The sequence below is a fragment of the Tachysurus vachellii genome, chromosome 11 (genome assembly GCF_030014155.1).
Source record: "Tachysurus vachellii isolate PV-2020 chromosome 11, HZAU_Pvac_v1, whole genome shotgun sequence".
NCBI classification, from domain to species: domain Eukaryota; kingdom Metazoa; phylum Chordata; class Actinopteri; order Siluriformes; family Bagridae; genus Tachysurus; species Tachysurus vachellii.
In genome coordinates this window covers 4555001-4573892 of record NC_083470.1, presented here as the reverse complement: position 1 = coordinate 4573892, position 18892 = coordinate 4555001, and the positions used below count along the sequence as shown (strand labels likewise).

The 18892-nt window shown below is 40.2% G+C and overlaps 1 protein-coding gene across 1 annotated transcript in view; it reads left to right on the top strand.

Annotated features, from left to right (window-relative positions):
- The window catches only part of plxna3 (plexin A3), a 197180-nt gene that overhangs the window by 105230 nt on the left and 73058 nt on the right, over positions 1-18892 (top strand). The window contains exons 7-9 of the mRNA XM_060880759.1: positions 220-376; positions 3344-3443; positions 14680-14794. Of these exons, the coding sequence (XP_060736742.1) occupies positions 220-376; positions 3344-3443; positions 14680-14794 (372 nt within the window). The remainder of the gene's footprint in view (positions 1-219; positions 377-3343; positions 3444-14679; positions 14795-18892) is intronic.

The following is an 18892-nucleotide window of genomic DNA, read 5'->3' as shown; positions in this document are numbered from 1 at the left end:
ACTCCAAACGTGCTGTCACTTTTACATCTTATATGAATTCTCATGTCTCTCTCTCTCTCTCTCTCTCTCTCTCTCTCTCTCTCTCTCTCTCTCTCTCTCTCTCTCTCTCTCTCTCTCTCTCTCTCTCTCTCTCTCTCTCTCTCTCTCTCTCTCTCTCTCTCTCTCTCTCTCTCTCTCTCTCTGTGTGTGTGTGTGTGTGTTCGCCTTGTCGCGCTCCAGCTGAGTGTGAAGGTGGCACATGTGCCGAACCTTTCTGCAGGGGTGACGTGTGTGTTCGAGGACCTGAGCGAGACCCCCGGAGAGGTGCTGCCTAAAGGACAGATCCTGTGCATGTCCCCATCACTGCGAGACGTCCCGACGCTCACACACGGATACGGTGAGACACGGCCACAGAATCGACATGCAGCATCAGCACCGCTCAGGAAAGCACACACGCATAAATTGCTTTTTTTCTTTATCTTTATATCTTTATATTTTGAATGCAGTGGAATAGGAGTTCGTAAGGACATCATAAAACTGGAAGATCTAGAAATATTTAAGGGGAAAAAACATTTTTTTGCTTCTTTTTTTTTTTGTAATGTGGATTTATTTATTTATTTATTTATTTATTTATTTTTTGCTTTGTACTCTTTCTTCCCCCCCAAAAAAAGAGATGTAGATGCCCTTTGACCCGACAAGCTTTTGTCTTGTAAGCTACTAGAAAATAAGTAGTCGCTGTGTTTTTATTGACAAAAAAACGTGCTTGTTTTATCATTCGGTGTTTTGTTTATTTTTTTTCTTTCCGCTGTTCTCTTTCCTGTCAGTGATGTCGACACCGCAGATAATATTTCATTTTTTAAAACCTTTCATTTTTCCGTGATGCATTTAGTGACCTTTAAGAACTGAATATAGAAAGTCTGTGCAGTGTGTGTGTGTGTGTGTGTGTGTGTGTGTATATATATTTATATATATATATAAATATATGTATATATATATATATATATATATATATATATATATATATATATATATATATATATATATATATATATATATAAAAGAAGTCTTGAAAAGGTCTAGATATTTTTTTAGCTGGAAGGAAAAGCCATCAAGACATGGTATAACGGATGAGAACAAAGAGGAAGGACTGACGTGGAAGCCGAGCTGCGCCCGAGTTAATCTCATCTCTCTCCTTTATCTCACTGAAACACACGGTGCGTCATCGTAACGATCGTTTTCACGAATCGAACGCGCGTAAACGCCACGACGACGGCGTGGGAAACTCTGGGTTTTCTTTGAGCGCAGAATTTCCGAATCAGGAGCGTGTGAGTAAAAAAAATAACCATCACAGATTGAATGGAGGCAACGTCTGCAATTGACTGTAAATTTGTTAAAATCTCAGATCTCAGAAGCTGTTCTTAATAGCGTCGCACAATTTACGATATAAAATGTAACGGAAATGACCGTTCGTCATTTTCTTAAAGTAAAGTTTCAAAACATTGCTGTAACTCGAACGCAACAGATGTCGTAATTACGACTTCCCAACATATAACTATGAACATCCCAGCAGGAGTTGAACTCTCAGAAAGAGCCCACTTTAGTCCAGACTCATCTATAGCACTCCTGCTCTCGACTCCGTCCCCTATTCACAAACCGACACTCGGCCACGCCCCCTGCCACCGCGCTCAATAAGAACTCTATATCTACGTTCAGTAACATCAGCATCCTCAGTACAGTGGCACCTTGAGGCTGCAGCACCAAAAGGCCACGCTGGGTTACTTTACTGCCCGAGGCGCAAGTTTACACAAACTAGTCAGTTTGAGTGTTTTTTTTTTTCTGTACCTCTCTTTGATTCGTATTTTCAACTGACTGTCGGATCTCTGTATCTTAAGCATCTCGCTTTACATCAGCTTCCAATGTAGCTTTAAAACGAACCTTGACTGTATGAGTTCTGAGTCACGGTTTGACACAAATAATAGATCCGTGTGGATCAGATGGGAAAATCTGATCTAATCTTTTAGAAGAACCTGATACGCATTTTTAATATTCAGTATCGAAACACTGCGAATACGTCAAACTTGGCTCGAGCGTCAGAATTTCTTTCATATTGACGCGTCTATATTTATTGCAATGATTAAAAATCACATTTTAAATAATGCCACACACACACACACACACACACACACACAGCATCTACTAGTAACCTCCTGTGACCTTTCCGCTTAATCCGTCTTAATCCGACTTGTGAATGGAAAAGTAAATGAGGCCCGTGTGCATCATTTCACATCCAGGAAAATGCAGCCATTAGTGGAAGCAGAGAAACTAAAAGAAGCCACAAATAACTAACACACACACACACACACACACATCCTGTCACCACAGAGGAATTCTGTTGTCTTGTATTTGTTACAGACTCCAGATTGCTTGCATAGAGTCCGGATTCATTCAGCGGTAATGAAGCAGAGGCGGGAAAAAAAATAAATCACCCGATTGTTGGTTTACTTTGGAAGATATTTACAGATTGACCTCGTTAGCAGTTTATTATTAGACAAACTGGAGAGCCGAGTCACCTACAGTGTTAAATTACTCTCAGGTTTACCGTTTACATACAGCACACATCTACACACACACACACACACACACACACACACACACACACACACACTGCAATTTAAACACTGCTATCCTCGGTCTGAATTTTACTTTTACTTTTAGGGCAGAATGGGAGATAGAGTGGATGGATGGATGGATGGATAGATGGACAGACAGACAGACAGACAGACAGATAGAAAGAAAGAAAGAAAGAAAGAAAGAACCTACGAACCCTAAAAACACTGCTGACCTTCCATCATTTAAATAAACCTAATGTTTCCATTAAAGTCAATCATGGCATGAAAATCCAAATGGAAATATTATGCCAATTATGGTGATGTGAAGTGCACACACACACACACACACACACACACATACAAAAGTATAATTAGAAGACCAAAAGCTGTGGTCATTAATGGAAAGCTGAGGCCGTGTTCAGAAATGGAAGTGCATTTCACTCACAGAAGGAGGAAGTAGATAAATGTATTAGAGATGCTCTGAATGTCCGAGCAGGTAGGAGGATAATTACTGTGCTGTTTATAGCTGGAACTGGTCATTTCCTGTTCTAATTGATCTCTCTGACTTCTCTTCTCTTCTCTTCCCTTCTCTTCTCTTCTCTTACCTTTCCTTCTCTTCTCTTCTCTTCTCTTCTCTTCTCTTCTCTTCTCTTCTCTTCTCTTCTCTTCTCTTCTCTTCTCTTCTCTTCTCTTCTCTTCTCTTCTCTTACCTTTCCTTCTCTCCTCTCCTCTCCTCTCCTCTCCTCTCCTCTCAGGGGATAAACGAGTGGTCAGACTGTCGCTCAAGTCGAAAGAGACTGGGCTCAAATTCATCACCACCGATTTCGTCTTCTATAACTGCAGCGTCCTGCAATCGTGAGTATGCTCCCTCCTGTTTTAGACTACACGATTGTACACTTTACTGTATTCTACTTTAAACTACAGACTTTCTTCAATCCATTCTGATGTAACGTTCTAGCATAGTAGGTAAAAAGGAAGAAAAATGCTTTTGTAAAGACTTTATTTCAAAATCCAGGAAGCACCGCAGACATTTTCAGTGCCAGTATCTGATTACAAACCAAACCGATTTAGACCTCAGGGAGACGTGTAACTATCTAACGTGCGTGACATCCTGACTGTGTGAGGAAATCACTCTTCTCTGTGCGAGCTGTAATTTCATCTAGCATCAAACAAACAACCGATTAAACAACTTTTCACTTAGACAATTCAATAAACAACTTCTCATTCATTAATAAAGATTAATACGATCGCGCAAACAAACACAAAACTCGAACTCGTCTCGAACCGTTGCTCTTGATCTGAGTGTTTTCAGTTCCTCACCTTCCTTTGCATCCTGTCTGCAATTAAATCCCTTTTCATAAATAAACCTCTAGTCATGGCCTAATGGTTAGAGAGTTTGACTCCTAACCCTAAGGTTGTGGGTTCGAGTCTCGGGCCAACAATACCACGACTGAGGTGCCCTTGAGCAAGGCACCGAACCCCCCCCACTGCTCCCCGGCCGCTGCAGCATAAATGGCTGCCCACTGCTCCGGGTGTGTGTTCACTGCTGTGTGTGTGTTCACTGCTGTGTGTGTGCACTTTGGATGGGTTAAATGCAGAGAACGAATTCTGAGTATGGGTCACCGTACTTAGCCATACAGTATGTCACGTCACGTCACTTCACTACCATATTGTAAATAAGAAGAAAGCTGGGAAGGAAATAGCAGTGAACCTTCGTGCCTCTTGGGTGGATAGGTAGCATAGCTAGTACCAGCTAGATAGCTTGTATTGCTAATCTGCCAAAGAAGACGACAGGACATAGAACAAAATGACTTTTTAACAAGTGATGTGTATAAATTCTACACCTGGATGTAGGTTATACTTTCTGGCTCTGTGTTTTTCTCATCCGGACTTAAACAATGCTACATACTAGCATGAGTGAATGTCGCTTTTTAGCATGAATGTATTTCGATCTTCACAGGAACATGAAAAGGTGAAAAAGTAAATCAAACAATTTTAGGTTTTTGGAATATGTTTTTTGTTTCTTAAAATAAAAGAAGGGGAAGCATGTTATAGGAATACAGTGGGGTTTTTTTTTTAGTTTATTTTTTTATTTTTTTGCTGTTACTTCAACTTCAACTTTCACATTTATTCATTTATATAGCACATTTTACTGCCATTTCAATTGCTCAAAGTGCTGCACAATATTACAAAAAGCATAAAGCATTATTCTTACTAAAATATTCTTTCAGGGTTCGATTGTGTTCTCGCTTTAATTTCCGGTGTCTCAAATAGCAGGAGAACAAATCTTATTGTTGAAACCTCTCCATAAGCTCAACTTTTCAACAGAAGTGGGAAAAAAAAAAACTCCTCAGGTTTTTATTGTTTGCACTAATTGCTGTGTTCTGAAACTTCACTATTACTGTTTTTTTTTTCTTTCTTTTTTTTTCCTTTACATCTTTCAGGAGTTTCTAAAATGCCTAAAGGCCCAAAAAAAGAAAAGTCACCGTTCAGTTTAAAAAATATACAGCACACAATCAAAAGATGTCAACTAAAAATCGTCTGGGTGCTTAAATAGCGGCAAACTTCAACTCGTCGACTTCCTGTGCAGTGTCTGAAAGTTTGCTTTTTTTTTTTTTTTTTTTTTTAGCAATATATTTGACTCCTCGTGTGGAATTGATGCCTAATCAAAGAGTTTAGCAATATAAGAAGTCAGTACACGGAGTATTAGGGAGGGGGGTTAGAGGGGGTGTGAGGGTATCATGGGTGGCAGAAAGAGCAAACAAATCATTAGAACTAGCAATTGCAATCATATGTAGATGTAATTTATTTTGTAAAAATTAGATTAGATCAAAATAATAAAACTTGAAAACAGATTCCGGGTGAAGGTAGCAGTCGATAGAGGAAACGGGTGATCAGGTGATTGTAAAAGTAATGGCACCACAGATCTAGATCAGATTTTTTATTTATTTATTTTTTTTCAAATGTCTTATTTTTATTTATTTATTACAGCAAAATTTCAAAAATATTCCGCATTCACGTTTCACCGTTCGAATCAAATCTACACTCCCACGAGTGTAGCGCTGCAATTGTATTTATTTATTTATTGATTTATTTTATTTTTATTTTTTAACTATTAACCAGAATTGAACACATTTTGACCATTTAACAGTAGAACACATGCTGAAATGTATGACAGGTTTATTCACGTATTATTATTATATTATTATTAATAACGTGTTGTATTATTAGTGTGTTCCACGTATTTAGTTTCCACGTTTGTTTAGTTTCTAGAACTTTTGAAATACCTTCTTCATTAAAGCAGCAACGAAACCTCACACCTGCATTTGCATATTATTTGCATACTCTAATATGATTGGCTCGTGGTGGTTATAAATGTCTTTCCAGTCCTTTTGGGTGTGAATTTGATCATTTATTTATTATTATCATAATAAACTTTCAAAATTACAGTCAGTTCACGACCGCGTGGTGTTTCACGTTTATTTACGCGTCGTTCGGACGTAAATCCAGATATCTGCTTATAGGCCGCAGTTACAAGCGCTCAGTTTAGGGAGGATATCAAGCGCCACTTAACTGGCAAATTACACCCTGCTAGTGCTCTCATCCCCTTCTCAAGAAATCCAGCCCTGCCACTGACACTGTGGAAAAGGTCCTGCCTCGCTGCAGAATGTCATCAAATGAGAGTAATTGGCTCAGAGGTGTGAGTGGAGACTGGTCAAATTGGAGTGCGCTCCAGTCTCATGCTGTTAGCCCTAATATTCGTGCCCGGCCCGGGCAGGTCGGCGTGAAATAGAAGCCGGGATTGGCTGAAGAGCAGCGAGCCGCTGTGTGTGAAGGAGAGAGAGCCCGAGGTGTAGTGTCCACACACACTCCTGTATGAATGAGAAGGCTCGGCCTTGATCCACACACCACTTGTGAAAGGCTGGAGAACTGTGAGTGTGCCTCAAGGCTTTGGAAACCTGCAGACTTTGGAACCCTGGTGATATTTTGGGAGAAGTTGGCCAGGATGGACATGGCAGAAATGAAAGGAAAATGTTTTACCTGCTTGAATGGAAAAATTTGCTTATTGATGGAGTGTTGAAGTGAACCTCTTTTAATTAAGCGGGAGGTCTCGAGTGTTTGGGCCAGCTTCTTCATTGCTATGACTTTTGGACTTGACCACGTCTGTCCCCGTGTGTGTCCCCGTGTGTGTCCCCACATGTGTGTCTGTGTTCATGTGTGTGTGCATTATTAAGTGTGTGTGTGTTTGCGTGTCTATGTTTGTGTGGCCATGTGTGTGAGTGCATGTTTGGGAAGTGTGTGTATGTGTGTATCTGTGTGTGTTTGAGTGTCTGTGTTTGTGTGTCCGTGTGTGTGAGTGCATGTTTGGGAAGTGTGTGTATGTGTGTATCTGTGTGTGTTTGAGTGTCTGTGTTTGTGTGTCCGTGTGTGTGAGTGCATGTTTGGGAAGTGTGTGTATGTGTGTATCTGTGTGTGTTTGAGTGTCTGTGTTTGAGTGTCTGTGTTTGAGTGTCTGTGTTTGTGTGTCTGTGTTTGTGTGTCCGTGTGTGAGTGCATGTTTGGGAAGTGTGTGTATCTGTGTGTGTTTGAGTGCCTGTGTTTGTGTGTCCGTGTGTGTGAGTGCATGATTGGGAAGTGTGTGTATGTGTGCATCTGTGTGTGTTTGAGTGTCTGTGTTTGTGTGTCTGTGTGTGTGAGTGCATGTTTGGGAAGTGTGTGTTTGAGTGTCTGTGTTTGTGTGTCCGTGTGTGTGAGTGCATGATTGGGAAGTGTGTGTTTGTGTGTATCCCTGTGTGTGTTTGCATGTTTGTGTGTGGTTGGTTGGTAAGTGTTTAAGTGTCAAAGTGAGTGTGTGTGTGTGTGTGTGTGTGTGTGTGTGTGTATTAGGTTGCTTTCACCTACCACGTGTCTAATCAAGACTTGTTTCACACTTTATTGCCTCCACAAAAAGGAAAACAAGGTGTTTAAATAATTTAGTTTTTTATTATTAAGTTTTGGCTGGATCATTTTCAGAAATAATTGTTTTTCTAATTCTGAGCAAAATAATGGGGCGAATCCTGCATATAGCTGTTATCACACAGACCTTGCTTTGCATAAACTATTATTATTATTATTATTATTATTATTTTAAATATAATTCTGGATACTGTTGGAGAGATAAGCTGTGAATACGCTACAACTCTGACCAGGATATCGACTCTTGTCTGTCAACAAAATGCTGCTGGTGTCGAACCAAGAATCTGTGACATCAAGGGGCTTTTGGCAGGGCGGGGTACGAGGGGGTGTACGGGGAGGGGGGGGACATGGTGTGCTATGAAAGGGTGGTGAGTGTTTGAAATCACTTCATCACCATGGCAACAACTCCAAGATATTTAAAGATATGCTGGGGTTAATAAGTGCAAGTTATTCAGTTTAACCAAAGATATATCGAAGAACATTTTCATTGCCAGTCACAACAAACCGAATTTTGTGCATCATTATTATCTGTCACATTGTCCGGACATCTGAAGCTGGAAATTATTGTATATATGCGTGTACATAATGTAGCATTCATTATTTCCACATTGTTTAATCTCTCAGGGTTTTTTTTTAGCGTCCATCTATACAATCTATTAGTCATTCGTTAGTGGTTACCATGGAAATGTATTACAACTAACACATTATTATAAACCTGTGATTTGAGCTGTAGCCAGAACGTCTGTCAGAGCTGCCGTTATAGAAAATGAATCAACACCTTCAGCAATCTGAATCAAGAATTTATCAGTACACTATATATAATTAAGTCTCATATACTTTAGTTGTTTTGATTAAGGTGCATTTCAAGGTGAAACAGGGGCGATTCTAGAATTTTCATTTTAGGGGGGCTCAGCCCCCAGGGTAGGGTTGTATACTACTAACCTTATTGCAATCCACTATTCCATTTTATTCCCTGTGTATTTCACTGTAAAAAAAAATGAAAAATTTAGATGTGACCAGTCACTAGAAAATTTTGAGTTGTGAATGTCGTTTTTTTTTTTTTTACAATGAAGACTTCCTGATACATTACTCACTGTACAAACACACGTACACACGTTTCCAGTACAAACACACCATTTTATTGTTTGTATTTCTATGCTCACATAAAAACCTCAGATAAGGAACTTTTTTGACAAAATAAAATCAACTTTTAACCAACTTTTAACCAGAAAATAACATAAAAGCCGTCCCTGCGGATTGAAAAACGCGCTGAATCCACGCAGACTCGGTTCAGGGGAGGAGCCGAAACATGGGGACTGAAGCGATCAAAAAATAATTAATCAATTAATTTTTTTAGGGGGGCTGGGCAGAAGATTAGGGGGGCTAAAGTCCCCCTAAAAAGGGCCTAGAGACACCCCTGAGGTGGAATCGGTTTAAGGAGATGCCGAATTGTAGATCGTTTTTTTTCTCTGAAATAGTCAAAACGTGACCTGGTTAACCGAAACAACGCCGACACCGTGTTAGTGGAAACGAAGGATTTTTTTTGTTGTTGTTTTTAAAGATTTGGACAGGAGCTTGGGTTTGATCTGTGTGTGCGAGTGTTCGTTTTGACAGGACATTGTATGGACGCTCTGTGATTCAGCTCAGTGGGTGGAAAAGCAGCTGCTAATCCTAGAGGCCAGAACCTCCTGATCATTTCAGTCTTCTATCAGCGTGCTTTTCTGCCATTGAGCAGAGCCGAGTACATCACTTAACACAGCGAGCAAGCACAATCGCACATTGTGAACCAAGCTTTTGTTTTTTTGTTTCGCTCCAGAGAGAAGCAAAGCTCTTCTACCTTTTTTGCCAGCCCTGATCCTGTGCCAGATTTTCTCCTCTCACAAAAGCCCTGTGGGAGCGCTTAACCACCGGCCTCCATTTTTATTTCCCACAATTCTTCACCCGCTAGCATCCCTCCTTCCTTAGGGCCGTAACGACCACCTGAGAAAAGAAAAGTGGGATGCATTTGAGTTTGGAGGAGTTGAGTCCTTGATTGATGGACGGTATTCTTGTGCAAAGCATCATTTGAAGCATTTCCATGTGGATGCTATAGCGCGCTTAAGGAGAGTAGCGTTACGAAATCTCTTATGTAAACCTTTGGAGAAAAAAAAAAAAGGCAAAAGAAAAATCTTTTTTTCTTTCTCTTTCATCCTCCCAAGCATCTGTTTGTGAGGATTGCTTCTCAGTTTTTGGCTCACAGCATGCATTCATTAACCAGCGTGTACTTCAGGACATCGGCGCTCAACCTAGATTTGGAAGCGACTGCGGAAACATGGGAGGCCACGAAATGCAGATTATTTTAGTTGCAATTAGTCCTTATTGAGAATTCTCTACAAGCTTATGGATATCATTCTGTAAGAGCAGGTGGTGAAGATTTATTAGGTTCAACGTTGAATCGATACAAAAGCAGTCTGATGCAATTCTTTAAAAAATAAATAAATAAAAGAGCAGTAAATAAAATTTTTTTTAATTTCCTGCATCACAGACGAAGGTGTGGTCTCTGTGCCCGTCAATCTCGGTGAAGCAGACATGGCCTCTTTACGTGTCAGAAAAAAACTGGTGTTGCTTTTTGCCTTGGTCTCATTTAAATAGACAATAGTATGTGAACGTCACACCCAGATTTTGGCCTTTCCCCAAACTATGGCCACAAAAATGGACACACAGTTGTATAGAATGTCATCTTAGGCTGTTAGATTATCCCTTCACTGGAACCGAAGGGTTCACATCTGTTTAAGCATGACAAACCCCTGGGCACAAAGCAAGATTCAGAAAGACACGGTTTGCCGAGGTTAGTATGTAAGAACTCAAGTGGCCCAGAGAGAGCCCTGATCTCAACTTCATTAAACGCCATTGGGATGAATCAGAGCACTGACTGCACCCCAGGCTTTCTTGCCCAACATTAGTGCCTGACTTCACTAGTGCTTTTGTGGCTGAATGAATGTAAATCCCTACAGGCACGCTCCAATCTCTAATGGAAACCCTTCCCAGTCAAAAGCCTTTCCCAGGTAAGTGCAAATGGGATGGAATCTGGAATGGGATTGGTCCAGATGTTCAGCCAGCACATACTGTATGGGTGTGATTGGTCGGGTGTCTGCATACTTTTGGCCTTATACTGTGGCCTTTGTGTGAATTATCAGTGAGGAATTAGTGAGCAAGTGATGGTCTTACTGCCTGTCAGTGACCCTGAAAGAATCGTGACTTTGGTGCCTGTCAAGTTCAGGTATTATTACTGTATATGTGGCCTCTGGGACAGTGAAACCAAGTAAACACTTAAGAGAGACGGTCCTGTGATCCGTACTCGTCGTCTCAAGTGAAGAGGGCATATGATAAGATTTATTTTTGCATTTTATATTTCGATAAATAACCGAGCGGTTGGCTTAGGGCAAAGTTAACATTAGATCATAACACTGTGTCAACTCAGATTAACTCATCCAGTACTCAGACCCTCAAGGATTTAGAGCTGTTGTGAAAGATAAGCAGCGCCATTTTCTTTCAAGCTCAAGGTCACAACCGTACACGTCCACCTTGACACGATGAACCCACGCGGCCGCATTTAAACAATTAGATCGTTGTCCAAAACAGGCTCTTCCTGTGTGGTTTTCTAAAAGCACGTGTCACTGTTTGCCTACGCTCCGTTCTTGCCTTTCCTCTGCCTATGTTAATACTGAGTAAATTGATTTAGGTTTAAAACCCTGACACAGCATCTTTCATCCAGACTCTGCATATTCGAGCGGTCTTTACTGCACATACAGACTGCAGTTTTCCCCACTGCCTCATTTACCAATACGACTCCTGTATCCTGGGTATAATGCAACCCTCGGCAGCGCATTCATTTTAAAAAGTGAGGACAGCACCAGCGTCCAGATATGGGCTCTGCAACATTAGCTCGGCCTGTCATAATCCAGGCATTATTTCGCGCCTGAGCAATCCTTCTGCCAGAGATATTGTGTTTGCCACCCATCATTGTGGGGGTAGAGTAATACTCTATAATTCTGTAAAGAGCACGAGGCAAGCTCAAGCTCACTGCAACCGTCTCAAACATCTCAGGGAGCAATGGAGGTGTTTTTTAGACCAGCAGAGTGCTATTAGGAAAGAGAGAGAAAGCACACGAGAGGGAGAGAGATGCATTATTCTGAGCAGTGCAGCTCCAGGGTGTAATGTGCTCAGACTGCTAAGAGCCTTCTGAGGGGGATTTTTGAAGCACATCCCTGGAGGGAAAGATATGATTAGTAAGTGTACAATCCCCATACAAGCACCAAGTGCATGCTCCCAGTGCTTACTAGTATTATAGAGTCCAAGTGCCATCTCCACACACCTTCACAAAAATGGTTTGTCCCTGTATAGTGTCCAAGTGTATTCTCAGTGCTTGGTCCCTATACAGACCAAGTGTGTGTTCCTATTTGTTACCCCATAATACATTTTTATGTAACTTCTTAATTCTTGTGTAGTATTGTACAAGTGCATTCTTCTCATGAACTCACCAGCTATATGTTCAAAAATCTTGAAGGTTCTTAGAATAGGTTCCTAATGGAGTTCTTCTTGCAGCCCTCTCTGGGAATCTTATATTGTAGTATCATGCATATAATCTCTAAGATGGGGAAACCTCCCTCCTGAGAGTTTTCATATAATTCACTTGAAGACATTTTGACACAAAAGGATGTCTTTTGAGCAAGAAAGATGCAGTGATCTGAGTCTGTACTGGCCTCCGGAACACTGTAATTGGTACAAATATTACCTGTTGGTTGCATGCTTGCACTGAGGGGGTAGTTTTTGTTTTTTCAGTTTTATTGTTTGTTTTTTGTTTGCTCACAGTTGAAGAAATATCAGTCATGGGCAGGGATGCAAGCGCCAAGTGTCAGGAGATCAGCAGACAGCTTTAGCTAGGCTAGGCATATCCGGATGAACCAAACAATCAGAGTAAATAAGGGTGAAGAGATGAGCAAACGGGGGGGGCACGGTGGCTTAGTGGTTAGCACATTCGCCTCACACCTCCAGGGTTGGGGGTTTGATTCCCGCCTTCGCCTTGTGTGTGTGGAGTTTGCATGTTCTCCCCGTGCCTCGGGGGTTTCCGGGTACTCCGGTTTCCTCCCCCGGTCCAAAGACATGCATGGTAGGTTGATTGGCGTCTCTGGAAAATTGTCCGTAGTGTGTGATTGCGTGAGTGAACGAGAGTGTGTGTGTGCCCTGCGATGGGTTGGCACTCCGTCCAGGGTGTATCCTGCCTTGATGCCCGATGACCCCTGAGATGGGCACAGGCTCCCCGTGACACGAGGTAGTTCGGATAAGCGGTAGAAAGTGAGTGAGTGAGTGAGTGATGAGCAAACGAAAATCTCAACATCACCACTAGTGGCATGCTAGAAGTGAGACTTCATTGAAAGACCCAGGTATTTATGGAAGTGTGCTCATTGGGAGAGGGTTATGATATAGACATTTGGGAACTAGGATCTCTGTTTGGAAGTATGGAATTCATTGAAATTCACGTTGGTTTGTAGAGACGACATGGCAGTAAGCAGCAGTTTGATTGCATTTGAAGAAATGCAATCCCAACCAATTGGAGATCAGTTTGTTCTCTGTTTGGGGTCATGATTATGATGAGTAAAGTAGTTCAGTCTTCTTGTGAATTCATGTTTGTTAGTTGCTCTTTTGTCCTTGGGAAGACACAGGAACGTTTACAGTTGGGAATCTCCAGAAGTGGTGTTTAAGGCAATCTGCAAGTGATCAGAACGCTGTGAGTTCAAGTCGCAGCCCACCAAGCTGCCCCATTGGGTCCTTGAGCAAGACCTTTAATCCATGGGTCGTTTGTATCTTGTTATCCTGTAATCCACTGCTCATTTGTATCCGGTCTCAGTTGTAGGTCGGCCAAACGTACGGCAAGCCTCGGAGTGTTCTCATACAAACCTCGTCAATCCTAGCAACCTACTGTATACAGTCTCCAAGTTCTTTCTAATGCATTTACTAGTTTACTTCTCCATATTTTTTCACCAATTCTCCACCATCCTATGCCTTTACCAAGTGCTCAGTGCCTAAACGGTTTACAGCTGCATTCGCCTTGATGTGTTCTCCAAGTGTTTAAGACCTTTGGAGATTCTCAAGTGCAGGCTCCAAGTGTTTAGTCTCTATACAGTTTACAAGTGCGTTCTCCAAGACGCTTAGTAACTATACAGTCTCCAAGTGCGTTCTCTTCAGACATTCACCAAGTGCTTAGTCCTTTTAGAGACCTCAAGGGCTTGCTCCCAGTGTTTACTTCATTCACAGAGTACAAGTGCATTCTTCTCATACAATTGCCAAGTGTTTAGTCCCTGTTCACAATCCAAGTGTCTGCTTTAGGCTCACACTAACGGTATGCCAAGAATACTTCTCTTTTATCACTACGTGCATTTTCTGTCTATCTGAAAATGCAGGGTGACCTTGAAAACCATAGCCAGTGGGGGTTTTAAACAGATCTGGTATCGTAAACACCCACAAAAACATTTTCCCTTTTTCCTGACTATGTGGAAGCCAGGTGTACTGCAGGTCACCATGATCTCAATTACGAGTCAAATTGGCCTATTTGTGCCACAGTTAAATAGTTAGAAGTTCAACTTGTAACCATCAGAGGTTCAGTGACCCTGTAGGAGTAATTGTGCATGTCAAAGTGAACGTGGAAGCTTCGCGACATATGGCACGATCAGATTTCCGTGGCATGGTCTTTACTACGCCACTTCCTCCAGAGCTCGCATGTGACCTGGGGCACACTCAAGATGTTAACATGCTGCAAACACGTGGTGAGCACAAGGGCCACATTTAAATATAACGTGTATTCATTTTGTTCTACTAAACTCATTTAGTAGGTTCTGATGTGTTTTTCAAGACACTGTGTGTGCTTCCTATCTCACACACTTGCAGCTTCATGTTGTTTTTTTTATGGCCTTTAATATGTTTCGGCTCTGTGGTGCAACTCCGTGACCCACTCCCTTCGTCTCCCACTTCGGTCCAGTGAGCAGAAATAACGACAATAACATAAATGGAAGACGATCTGGACCAGCCGTTAAATCGATGTACAGTACTTTCATGTTATCTGCTCTCAATCTATCTCGCTGTCTCTTTTTCTCCGCAGGTGTTCGTCGTGCGTAAGCAGCCCTTTCCCATGCAACTGGTGCAAATATCGACACATTTGCACCAACAACGTGGCCGAGTGCTCTTTCCAGGAGGGCAGAGTCAGCAGTGTCGAGGTAAGAGACCACAAGCTCCGAATCAGTCTAAAGTTATTCACACTGACCATGTCGACCGCAGTGATTCAGCCGGGCTTAAGTGACTCACTAGCGAAGTCTGTCTCAGACATGAAACTGAGGAAGTGTAAATATGTTTTTTTTTTTTTTTCGAGTAACCTCTCACACTACAAGACGATTCATCTAGTTGCAGAAACCAGAAAACACAAACCATTTGCAGTAAGTTTTGATAGATAACAAAAACACATCTGTGACCACAATCTTGAACCTACTGAGTACTACAGTGGTCAAGTTCCTTTATAAATGACATTGGGATTTTATTCACGATGATGATTTAGTATCTAAAAGCACCACATATGAAAGATCTTATGAATTTATACTTTGACAGAAATAAACTTGGTGTTAAGCGGTACATTTTGTGCTTCTGAGACACAGCTTTACTTTTAATGGTTTGGTGGAAAGTAATCAACACCAAACATTTGTCAGACTGTATATTTATAATCACACCCTCCAGTGTCACCCATATGAGGATGAGGTTCCCCTTTGAGTCTGGTTCCTCTCAAGGTTTCTTCCTTTACCATTTTAAGGGAGTTTTTCCTTGCCACTGCTGCCTGAGTCACCTCAGACTTGCTCATTGGGGATAAATACATACACATTGTGAACTAAATATATATCAATTTTTTTTGTATTTATTATATTAATTCTAGTGTTAATTTCGTCAGACGAGATGAGGCGAAATATGTTCGTCAACAACCTTTTTTTTCATGACTAAGACGAGACGATGACAAGACTGCACCACTGTCCAAAAATGCTGACTAAAGCCATTTTCGGACGGGATTAGTTTTACGTGGGGACGTGGGGGTAAAGTAATTATTACCAGAGCTTCTCTGTGATTTTAGTCCCGTCCGAATGTGCCATCTCGGTAATCATTATGGACAATGTCAGTAAAGATTACGGCGACTTTTACCTTCTGTAAAAAGGTCCGCAAAAATGACCTCAGGTAATACTAATCCCGTCCGAATAGACCCGCTGTAAATATGCACGGTAAAATTTCGTCATTTCCTGTTTAAATGTAGTTTTTGTCGCGTTTTGCAAGCATGGAGGCGCCATGTTATCTGTTTGCGCACGTGATAACAGGAAGCAACGTCATACGCACATGACGACAAGGAGGTTACTGTGGTGCGTAAAGCGAGTTACCCCTCCCACTTCTGGTAGTTTTACTGAGATGTCTTGTCCCGTGCGAATTGGCCAATTAATATTACAGACGTCCTGAGGTAAAATTGCACTACTCCACGTCCCCACGTAAAACTAATCCCGTCCGAATAGGGCTTAAGACAAATTAACATGCATTATCGTCGACGAAAAAAGACGAGACGAAAATGTTTTGTATAAAATAAAAACTAAGATAAAATCTCTCTTCATTTTCGTCTACAATTGTCTCTGCTTTTTCATCAGCTGTTACGCCTTTAAAATATTCACAACGAGTTCGCGGCTTCGCGCTGTTTAGTGTGTATGTAGAAAGAATTCGTCCACACGCCGCTCAAAAAAAACTCCTGAGCGCAAGTCCACCCCTGGTCTAGTCAGGATTTTTGTGTTAAATTATATTTCCTGTCGCTGCACAGGCTCTTTTATTGTACATGACTTCTTATGTCCCGATGACCGGTCTTTGCATTACGATTAAAAGCAGTATCAATAAAGTAAAAAATGTGATGTGCAGTCAAGTTCGAGTGAAACATATGTGAAACACTTTTTTTACTGAAATGTTGATCAGTAATAATCTCAGTAGTAATGTGTTATTTTTTAAAAAAGACTACAATTTTTTTGACTAAAACTAGACTAAAATTAAAAGGCTTTTAGTCGACTAAAACTTGACTAAGATACCTTGAGTTTTCTTTTGACTAAAACTAGACTAAAATGACGAGACTTTTAGTCGACTAAAACTTGACTAACAAAAAAAAGATATGTGAATGACTAAATATGACTAAAACTAACAAGGACAATTGGCACAAGACTAAGACTAAGACTAAATTAAAAATAGGTGACGAAATTAACACTAATTAATTCTTTATATTTTTCCTTATGTTTTCCTTCTGGTCTATGTTCTGTAAAGCTTTTTGAGACAATGTCTATTGTAAAAAGCGCTAAACAAATAAACTTGAATTGAATTGAATTAAAACCTTCTGACCAATCAGTATCGAAATGTACAACAAAGCTTTGGCACTAAACAAAAACATCGTAAGGTGGAAACATAATTTGAGAACAACTCTTATGACCGAATCACCCAGTAGAAATGGGTATCTCAGTTCTTTTCCTTCGTTGTGCTATGATTTGATCCTATTGTGATATGAAACTCTTGATACAGTATCAGATCCAGTTCTTTGCTGCATGGTTATTTGTTCTCTTTTACACTCGTATGTGAAGGACAGCAGTGTTCATGTGTAGAGGGTGTGAATGTTACACTTCCTCTTTTTGTGTGCGACTCGAAGCTGAACAACAGCCCCTGTGTCTGTGTGTGTGTGTGTGTGTGTGTGTGTGTGTGTCACTTCAATACCCCAAAGCCTCTCGACCTTGACTTTTGAACCTAGAACTAGGATCTCACACAAACTTGCGCTCTGGCTGAGTGTGCGCCCAATTGTGGTTTAGTTCATACAGTCACTTCTTTCATTGAGAAAAGGCTCATTGTGTGTTGGTGTAAAGTTGAACGTTTCAAGATAGCTTTTTGATTTTGATCTTATTTTAAACACATACGAGTGTGGAATAAATATTAAGGCTGTATTTATGATGAAAGCATGATGTTGTGTACAGTAACTAACATTAAACTAACATTTAACAAGCTGTTCCAGGTTTTTCCATGAGCAAACTTTTCCTTAAAGCTCATTCTATCTAGCTCACTCCCACCACTTTATCATGCTAGCTAACTGAGGTTATTTAACTACAATTTGATGTCCGGTTAATTCTGTTTTTTTCACAAGCTAAATTAGCTAAGCTAACTGATAGTTATGTTAATTTATTATGAAAATGTATTAAGTTTTAATTTCATGCCGTTAGTTTGCTAGCCCGCATAAAATTATAGCTATGTCAAAAGTTTTTATCAGTAGTTTAGTAGCTGTATATAAAAATTGAATTGCAATGCTCTTTAGTGTTTATAAAAACAAACCAATAAATAGTCACCAACAGTTAAATACAAACAGTCTCTGTATTTAAACCTCTAAAGGAAACAGATGTACTACATACTACTTATTTTACTAAATGTTTACTTGTTAACTTTAAAGTTAATGATAACTTTTATTCATTGCTATTTAAAATATATATATATATATATTTCATGAATTCATATATTTAAATATTGATATAGTATATTTTCTTATCTATATATAAAATCTCATTTTGATATACAGCTATTTATTTATTTATTTATTTATTTATATTCCATGTTGCCTCAATTTTTTTATTGCCTAAGGAATAAAAACAGAAAGTTGCATTGAATAATAATAATACTAATAATAATAATAATAATAATCCTTTAAGGCAAAGTAGTTAACTAATTAGTTATATTCAAATATTTTCTTCTGTTTTTTTTTTTTGTTTTTTTTTTTTTATTCAGTTTTAGTTTTAATCCACACTTCTTTTCCCTTTCCGTCTGTCGTCTCTCCTGACAGTTTTATTCTCATTAATACACTCATACTTATGCTGGTTTCTGTCACACATAAAGCAAGTGATGGTCACAAATGTCTCTCAGCACATTCCTGTCCTTGGAATGAGACTTAACACAGTCTTGACAGAGTCGTCCAGCATTACGGCGACGTGTTTGTAAGCTCTTACTCTTAAACAGCTGAATTTGGTCCACATCAGATAATTTATTTATAAAGTGCAGTTATGAGAACTAAATGGTGGTTAATAATGGAGTGTGTGGTGCTGGGGTTTAAGCGTTGTGTGAGTTTGATGAGTTTACATTATTAACTGCCGTTGTCTCCCTGTTTTGTGTTGAATCAGAGACTTGTTCATGCCTTGTGTTGTGTTTCTGTAGCGGTGAGCAGAACCGCAGTCTGAACCTACAGACCTGAATTCTTTTCTTCTGGTTCAGATTTCCTCTCATTAAAA